At 37.3% G+C, this 9,760-nt stretch overlaps 1 protein-coding gene across 1 annotated transcript; it reads left to right on the forward strand.

Annotated features, from left to right (window-relative positions):
* Positions 1-554: 554 nt before the first annotated feature.
* On the forward strand, positions 555-4,918 carry LOC148022741 (aluminum-activated malate transporter 12-like). Its single transcript, XM_087695120.1, has 6 exons — positions 555-1,260; positions 1,496-1,636; positions 1,964-2,239; positions 2,965-3,080; positions 3,687-3,833; positions 4,005-4,918. Exons 1-6 carry the CDS (start codon positions 642-644, stop codon positions 4,737-4,739), a joined length of 2,034 nt encoding a protein of 677 aa, XP_087551246.1. The 5' UTR covers positions 555-641; the 3' UTR covers positions 4,740-4,918.
* Positions 4,919-9,760: the final 4,842 nt, after the last annotated feature.

A 9,760-nucleotide genomic window follows, 5' to 3' on the forward strand; every position in this document is an offset into this window, starting at 1 on the left:
AGGTTGCGTTGAGATGGTCCAGATTAACCTAAAGGGCCCTACGTGAGAGGGCACCGAGAAAGAGTCGTGATAGGGCATTTTGAGATTCGAAGAGTGAATGGGCAACGGGTTATCCTTGAAGGAGTGCTAGGGTTTATCCCTAAAGGAAGTCCCCTTGTTGAAGGGTCCATTCGGGAGGTGCATGTTTCTCCATGGGATGTTCTATGGTTCCCTATGGGATGCTACGACTAGGATGGTTTGAACTCTCTGCGCTCATCAATCGATCCACATACGGCATGAGACAAATACTCGGTGATGAGGTAAGGTTGCACCCTAAGGGAGCTCACTTTGGCACCTAACTAATTGAAACAGTGATCACTGTCGGCAGTGTCACAATCACCGAGGATATTCACCGATGCGTAGGCAACGACAACGTACAAAAAGTACAAAGAAGGACCACGACACGGAGTCCCACAATGCTGTGAAATAATTAATAGGCTGATGAGAAGACGCAACGCAAGTATAAAGCAGACATCAACAACAATGCGCTTGGATCATGCGAAATCAGGATTCAGTACTGTTCTTATAAGGACGAACGAGAAGCCAATCGCAGTACTGTTCGTATTAGTGTTGTCACATAAGTTGGAAGTTCACCAACAAATATGATGAGTGGGGGCCGGCAGCTCAATCGGGCGCCAGCCGATGAGGCTGCTGCTGCTGCTATGTACTCGACGGCTGATACGGTTAGGGATAATGGTGTAGGTACTGGTCGAGACGATAATAGTGCTAAGTCCACGGCCAATTACACGGTTAGGGTTAATCATATTGTAGGTGATGGAGACGATAAAGAGGGTAGGGCTGAGGGGCAGACTATGGTTCGGGTTAATGTTATGGATGATGGGGAAGATAATTACGTGGGTGAGGGTGCTACAACTACTACTTCTTCTTATGCTTCTTGTAGTAGTACTACTACTGCTACTACTACAATTGATAATACTAATCTTAGTAGTACTAGCAGCAGCAGCAGCAGTACTTCTTGCTCGTCTAATCGGCCCTCCAGCTGGATGACGTCACGGCTGGCTATCATGGCGTCAAGGCTTTCCATGAGTATAAGCAGCTGGCCGACGATACCGCGGCGGTTGACGCACCCCCTGAAAGTGGGCCTGGCGTTGTCCGTCGTGTCTCTCAGCATCCTCCAGTCAGACATTTTCAGAAAGCTCGGCAGCGTCGACGCCATCTGGGCCGTCATGACCGTCGTGCTTGTCTTCGAGCTAACCGCAGGTTAATCATTGATTAGCTTTAAATCACATAATCTCGCCCTTGCTTAATCTCCGCAGATTAAATCAATTGACTGGCTTCAATTAACATAATCCAGGCCTGATCGCTTAATCTCCTTGATCAATATAATCACAATTCGGCCTAGCAAACTTCCGCCTGGGTTAATCATGTGCATGTTCTGTTGATATTAATCCCAGTTCCTTGCACTACTAATGGACGGCATGCGAATTCCTTGCAGGGGCTACATTTTACAAAGGCCTCAACCGGGCTCTCGGAACCCTCCTCGCTGGCATACTCTCATTGATCGTCGAACTTCTGGCAGATTCAGCTGGACCTCGGGGAGAGCCTTATGTCATTGGCATATCCGTGTTCATAGTAGGTCAGTATCTTTAATGTTTAATGGATGTGGCATTCGAATATAAGAGGTGAATGTAGCATTTGAATGTCTTGTTCAAATGTGAAAAAAGAATGGTTGAGCCCTTGGCAAATACTTTTTGGCCATCCCTAATGAAACAAATTCACATACACAAAGATAGGAAATAAACATAAAATAAACAACTACACAGACACACACACACACACTCTCTCTCTCTCTCTCTCTCCGCGACGTGTTTACAATGAAGAGTGTTTTGACCATCTCGATTCTGCCTCCTTGCATAATACTGCTGGAATTAGGCAGAAACTGACGCGTTCGTTCTTATGAAAGGAGCCATGGCTACGTTTGCACGCTACTGCGAGGGGGTGAAGAGCAGGTGCGAGTATGGGGTGGTGGTGTTTCTGCTGAGCTTCAGCATGATAGTGGTGTCGGGCTATCGAGAGGAGGGCAGCGACCTGGGCCTTGCGGTGTCTCGCTTCGCCACCATCCTGCTGGGCGTGGGCGTGTGCATGTTGGTGAGCGTGTTGGTATGGCCGGCGTGGGCCGGCGACGACCTCCACAACGCCATCTCCCATAACTTCGGTGCTTTGGCTGGAGCTCTCGAAGGTACTCTCTCAGCAGTCCTCCTCTTCTTTCGTCTGCTGCTGCTTCTTCTAGCACTCTGCTTGTTTCTTTATTTTGGACAACCGCCACCCCCACCCCCACATACCCGTCACCGGCTACAGCCTAACAACATGGTTCAGACTAGTAAGCGTCAACGAGTTTTACACCCACTTTCCTAAACAATTAAATTTTGCTAATACTGCAAAAAAGGATTCCTTATATCCACACATCATCTGTGTGACAATGGAAATTTTAATAATATCATGCTCCTAGAATGTAAGTGAAAGTACATCAGATTGTTGTTATCTTTAACAAAATCTCATTTCCATGAGTAGAAGCTCTTGCCATGTATACAAATGATGGAGCATTTTTAGGTCAAATGCACCAAAACTTGTTATTATAATAAATTACAACTTTTCATGCGATGCAACCAAATTTCATTAATAATGCAAATTTAACCAAATAATGCGCACCTAGAAAGTATCCAACAGCACCACCTTTGTTTTTTTATGTTCAACAAAAGACTCATAATGCCTTAATGCAAACTAGAACTCTTTATGATTCTTACATTTGTATATACCTATCAAAGATGTATATAAACTTTTACAATCATTAGATTGTCATATGAATTCAAAGCATAGGAGAAGGCATGTTGCATCAAGTTTTTTAGTTACTTCATTTATTGCCGCCCGAGTTCTTATTTTCTTACAAATTCATTCTTTTTGCAGAGAGCATGGTGGTATACTTTAAAAGAACAAGAGTATATGGGGAAGATTCATTAAGTGATCCCTCATACTTGCAAAATAACATTATCTTACATTCAAGGGCTAAAGAAGAATCCCTGGTACGATCAATTTAATCTTCCATATGTATACATGCACATACATGCATGCACTCTTACTCACTCATTGTTTTTGGGGGTAATCTATTTGTATTAAAGTCCCCTATGATGTGAATTAACCAATAACATAGTTTAGAATATGGTTTGAGTTAATTGAAAATATATTTTAGTTATAAATTGGACCCACGTATAAATAGAGAATGTCTTTGTACACCTTGTTTTATAGAGAGTATTGGTGAAATCTACGAGTGTTGTTAAATTCTAAGATAGAAATGTGAATTCTAACTTAGGCAGATAAAGCTTCCTCAAACACATATGGAAAGGGTTATATATAGGGGATAAAAGTTGCCTCAATAATGTATGGGACAATTTATAAGTAGGGGCTTGAATGCATGTGATACTATACGTCACTTTCTTATACTGATGACTACCGTAGTTATTTGTCTCTTTCTCATGCTTTAACTTCCTAACATTCTTGAGCATTTACTTTAAGATAGGTCATGTTATCTTTTTAAATATTTAACAATTAAAGAATTTTTTATCTAATTATCTTTGTAAATATTTTCCAATTAGTAACTCATAAGTATTCTAAAACTTGTACAATTGTAGGCAAATTTTGCTAATTGGGAGCCTAGGATATTCAGAGAAAATAGTTCAAACATAGTGTGGAAACAATACCTTGAAGTCGGTGGAAAGTTGCGTAGTTGCAGCTATATTGTGGCCTCCTTACATGCATGCTTTCGATCAAGTGTACAAGTAAGTGCTTGAATCCCTTTTGAGGATTATCTCATGCATTTTACACAACAACAAGATGAGTAAGTAGTCATCAAGTTAAACCCTTTGAAATGGTTAAACATTTTTAGTAACTTTCTCTAATGCTTTTCATGTTCTAACAAGCTTTCATATGCTTACAATGTCTTGAAACAGGTTCCCTTGGCACTACGCAGATCCTTCTCCAATCCTTGTTTCAATATTGGGGTAGAGCTAGCAAAATTGATTAAGGAATTGGGAAAGAGTGTAAAACGACATGAAGAGTTGAAGTCTAAAGATGAGCTAATGAGCCCCTTGTTAGAGAAAGTTAAGAACTTTAAGAAAGATATGGATGCATGCACTATTCTTCTTCTACGTATACAAAGGACTAATTTGATCAGAAAAGAACAAGTCATAGCCCCACAATCTTGGTGGCCTCCATCAAGTCATCATGTAAATGAAGAGAAAGCACAATTATTTGTACATGATATGTGTGAAGTGTCAAAAAAACTAGTTGATACTTCTACTTGCAATTGGCAAAGTAGCACAAGTGAAAATTTGGTAGAGGAAACTAAATGCACTCATAACAATACCAATGGCAATCAAATATTAGTTCATTCTTCTCAACCTAAAGTTCAAGCTTATGATGGCAAGATAGAAGATGAAACACTAGCATCTTTCGATGATTTTTTATCCATGGCTTCCATAGCTTTCTTGCTTATAGAGCTTGTGTTGAGAGTGGAGCATTTGGTGGATGCAGTAAAGAGCTTAGAAAGGCTTGCTAGCTTCAAAACAAAAGAGTCTATACATCAAAAAGTTACCCCTCAACCTCTACATGAAGATTTCCATGATGATGGACTATTAGTGGGAAATGATCCACAACACAGTTACACCACAATAAGAGTTATGTAAAGATGATGAGATGATGGATCAATGAGATAGTGATGCATGGTCATCCTACACGCTAGCTAGGTGCCTAATGTTTTTGTACACAATTTTGATCTTTTGAATGAATTTGAGAGTATACAACAATTGCAACACCAATGTGTATAATAAATTTGAAAATAAAACAAAAGTGCACAAGTGCACGTGAGTATTACCCTTATATGGTTTCTTTGCCTTGATTTCTTACTTTTAGAGCCTATTCTTATCAAGAAGATCATATTGGAATGAAAAACTCTATCACCATAGCTACATTAGTACAATGATGATAAGGGCATTGTAGCAATTGCCATTTATTAGAGACTTAATTGTGACTTAGAATTTGTAACTATAATCAAGACATAGGGGTTTGTCTCATAGATGTACAAGCTAGCTCATTGATATTGCCCTTATTAGGGATAATGTTTCAATTTTTTTAAATAATATGCTATCAAGTTTGTTTCTACTGCACATTGATAAATTAAAGGGTTGATACTATATGAAAATACGTAGATTTAGTTGCACATAAAAGGGTATGACAAGAAGTGGGTGCAAGTGAAAGTAATAATATTAGAAAACTATTTTAAAAAAGATAGCATGTTACAATATGTACCCATCTTTAGTGGTTTCAAAGATAAGAGAAACTTGCTAAAAGTAGAATTTAGCTTGAGGAGTGAGAACCATTGAATAAGTTGATAATCCAAACTCTCTCTCTCTCTCTCTCTCTCTCTCTCTCTCTCTCTCTCTCTCTCTCTCTCTCTCTCTCTCTCTCTCTCTCTCTCTCTCTCTCTCTCTCTCTCTCTCTCTCTCTCTCTCTCTCTCTCTCTCTCTCTCTCTCTCTCTCTACCCTATTTTGGTAGTGATGTGTGTGAATACGCTTTGAATTCACATGCCACTCTTTTCCCTCACTAGGAGATCCTTTCCCTTTGATTTGTATATATGCCCATTCACTCTAAGGTAAACTTAGTCCTATAAATCTTCTATATTGAGACCTCTCAGTACACATTTTGTTGTGTGCTCTCAAGCTTCTTCTTCTCCAAACTATATATTGTGCATTCGTACAGCCCTAAATTTAACATTTCATAATAGAGTAGACTTTATATCTCTTGGTAAAGTTGTTAGCACACCCTTTAATGCTTCATTTCCTTCTATTGGGATGAGATTTGATGAGCATTCATGGATTGTTAAATACTTACGTCAACTTTTGGTTGTGTTTGCATTATTGCTAGTTTGGCAAAGGGGACATAGGTTTTTTCATAAGTAAGGCCTTCTATAGTCTATTTTGTGTTGTGATATATAGAGAACAATTGGTTTTGTGTAGATTTTTCTCTATGTAGGCAACTTTGCATCAAGTGTAGTCAATGGATCTTGCTAACAACAAATGATGTATTCAGTATGCTAGCTAGTAAGGGTAAGTTGGATGAAACCAACTACCTACTATGGGCTTCTATGATACATCATGTATTTGTTACAAAAGGATTGACGTGAAGCATTATGTAAGAAACTAATGTATATCCTCTTATGGTTGTGAAAGCTATAGATGTAATAGAAACAAGTGCTATCGAGGATGTTGTAGGTTCCAATTTCATTATAGTTAATTCTAAAGCACTAGTACCTACTATTAAGTAGATTTTTTGGGATAGCAAAGATGCAAAGGCTCATGTCTTGATTGGATTATCTATTAAATGTACCATATTCCACACATTTTCTCATGCATGATAATAAAAGAGGCTTGGGATACACTTGTATGTTTGTATCAAGGAAGAAATGATGCCATTGTTACTTATCTAAGTGAAAAACTAGAGAGTCAAGGCATGGATGAAGCTAAATATATGGATAGTTTTCTAGCAAAGATCAAATACTTTAAGGAGATGTTAATTGCTACACATGAGATTTTTCTAGATAGTTCACTTGCACAAACTATTCTCAATGATCTTGTTGATTATTATCAATGTTTTCTATCTACTATTTGTTTGGTGATGAAAGGCAATCCCATTGCTTTGCTCTTTGAGGATTTTCTTTCTAACATTTTGTGAGAAGACCAATCTTGGCAAAACATGTCCATTATGTATATTATAGATCTAGTTGGTGACTAATAAAAATGGTAAGTGAAAAGCTACCTTTACTTAGTGAGCATAAATCTACAAACACTTTTAAGACAAAGAAGGTTGATTATAAGGATGAGAATATAAATGAGAGTAACGTATTTTGTAGATATTTTAAGAGACAGGTTCATGTACTCATTTTTAAGATGCCAAGCTCAACACATGTGGACATTTATGATGGACCACCTAGTTAGATGGCTTTGCACATCTATACATAGCACACTAGTGGTTATTATGATCCTCACATGGCCACTATCTTATTATATTTGGTTTGTTACACATACCTACAATTGGCATAATTATAATGCAAGTCGATTAGAATAGTCAGTTATGCATTATTTGATTTCATAGACCACTTTCCGTTATGTTATATCTTATTTATACATTGTGTATATTTATTATGTGAGAAAGAAAGAGGAAAAACCAATTTAAAAACTTTTTGGCCTCCATCTCTCTTCTTGTGTTCTTGAGTGAGCTTTCTTTTTGTGCGTATTGTGTGTGTTCGACATAGTAGCTCTCAAGCAAGTCCCTCCACCACATGATTTGTGACATAACATCAGAGAAACACCATTAAGAGAGGCTAGTTTTGAAGGCTAAAGTGAAGGTAAAGAAGCAAGGATTTGAGTAAGCAAGCTATTAGGAAGAAATTAGTCTCCCATTCTCACTCTCTTTCCCTTAGATAATGCCTATGGAGGCATCGGAAGGAGAGCAAAGTACAAATCTTAGATTGTTGTGAGATTTGGTGAGCAAGAAAAATGGTTATATTCTACAAATTAGCCCTTTAGGACTTTTCCACTATGTTTTTGGCCATCTAAGGTCATTTCAAGCCCCATTCGAGCTCCACAAGGTTATAGACACTAGTTTCAGGGCATATAGTAATTTCAAATGTGTCAGTCATTTCAAGGTACACGAGTTATAGGTTTCAAATCTATACATTTTGAGGCATTTTTCAAGAAGAAAATATAAGTTTTATTTACAAATAAGTTGCAAATTGTATGTATTATTGAGCAATCAATAAAAGAGGCTGCCTAGTTTATTGCAATGCACATCTTGTAAAGGGTTGCAAAAGTTTTGCTTGATGTTTGGTACTCAATTGTGTCATAATGGATGAGAAAAATAGAAATCCTATTATTGAGAATTAGCTAGACAAGAATAACTACCCATCATGAAAGTTTTGTGTAATGAACTTTCTTATTATGAAAAAGGCCTCTTCAAGTTTGTTTCATGTGACGAAAATAAACTAGAGCTAAATGATCATACGATTACAAAAGATTTAAATGTGTGAAAAGAATGGAATGCAAAAGGTAAAGAGATAATGTATTGGGTATCTGTAGTCATTGATAACACTATGCTGGGGTATATCAAAAATGCAAATAGTTTACATATAGCTTGGACAATCTTTGAGAACATGTTTTTAGTAAATGCAAAGGCATGAAAGATTCAACTTGAGCAAGAGTTGAATACTTTAAAAAAAGGGAAGGTATTTGTAAATGAGTATGTTTTGAAGGTGAAAAGCATTGCAAATGCCTTAGCAACTATCAATATAATGCTTGATGATTTGGTTTCATCTACTTGGGGTGGTTTTAATAATGAAAAGGCCTAAAAATCTTTTGTTACGTCTGGATATATATGAAAGCCATTTCTAGACTTTGACAAATTGGTCTCTCTCATGATCACTGAAGAGATCAAGATGCAAGGTGAATCATCTCAAAGAAATAGTGAATAGGTCCAAGAATTTTACTCAAGTTTGAGAAGGGGATGTGGTAGATTTTCTTCAAGAGCTCATGGTATGGATCGGGCTATTGATAACCAACAAAACAAGTTAAATTAATAGTTTGGTGACATGCAGATTTTAAGAGACTATGGTAATTTTAGAGGCAGGGGGAGATCTAGAGGAAGAGGTGGATGATAGAATAGACGTTCTAGTAATTCTAGTATTGTCTACTATTACTATGGAAGAACATATCATATTGCATCCCATTGTTTCGATAAGAAGGATGGCATTCGAAGTGGAAAGTTAGAACAAGGAAATTATGCATCATCTTCAAGACAAAGAATGATGATAAACGTGAGTGGTTGTGTATCATGCAGCATATGATGAATGCTATTACGGGAAAGGAAACATGTGATTATATATGGTATATTGATTCAAGTGCATCTAATAGTATGACTAGCCATGCTGAATGATATGGAGAGATACAAGATTATAAATTCTAGATTATATAGAGATAGGTGATGATTCATGTCATTTGATTTCACACATTGAAAAAGTTCTATTGTCCTTGTATGATGGTGAGACAAAATGCTTGTTAGATGTTTTACATGTGTCATCCATCAGAAAGATTTTGGTATCTATTGGTCAAATGGTAGAGCAAGGGTTGCATGTTAGATTTAATACAAATGGCTATTTTGTTGAAGATTTCAACAACAAATTAATAAATTTGGTTATAAAGGAAAAAAAGTTGATTGCATGTTTACTTTGGATGCTAGAATCCCTACCAATTGCTATGTATGCTAGGCAAAGGTGTGGTTGCAAACACTAAAATATAGCACAAATACATTGGACACATAAATCTCCAAAGGTTGAAATTAACACAATCGAAAGGGTTAGTTATAGGTTTGCATGCATTCAAAGTTGCAAAATTACATAAAGTTGTTAAGCCTGTCAATTTAGGAAGCACGCAAGGTAACCATTTTTGCATGATATATATGCAAGCAAGAATATACTTGATGTTGTGCATATATATGTTCAGATGCCTACCCATGATGTATCTCTTGGTAGCAATAAGTTTTTATTATGTTCATTGACAATTGCTCTAGAAAAGTGTTTCTTATTATAGAGAGAGCACATGTTTGCACACAGTTGTCTATTCTTTGAATTACCTTTCATAGTACAAGGAATTGGGT

This window comes from Lygodium microphyllum, chromosome 16 (genome assembly GCF_053477565.2).
Source record: "Lygodium microphyllum isolate KBCC chromosome 16, Lygodium_microphyllum_v1.1.10, whole genome shotgun sequence".
In the NCBI taxonomy this organism is placed as follows: domain Eukaryota; kingdom Viridiplantae; phylum Streptophyta; class Polypodiopsida; order Schizaeales; family Lygodiaceae; genus Lygodium; species Lygodium microphyllum.

Bases quoted from the DNA above. Each gene is read 5' to 3' on its own strand.
- LOC148022741 (XM_087695120.1), top strand. From the start codon at position 642: ATGATGAGTGGGGGCCGGCAGCTCAATCGGGCGCCAGCCGATGAGGCT. The intron at 1,637-1,963 runs GTCAGTATCTTT...TTCTTATGAAAG, and splicing joins CATATCCGTGTTCATAGTAG to GAGCCATGGCTACGTTTGCA. The intron at 3,081-3,686 runs GTACGATCAATT...GTACAATTGTAG, and splicing joins GGGCTAAAGAAGAATCCCTG to GCAAATTTTGCTAATTGGGA.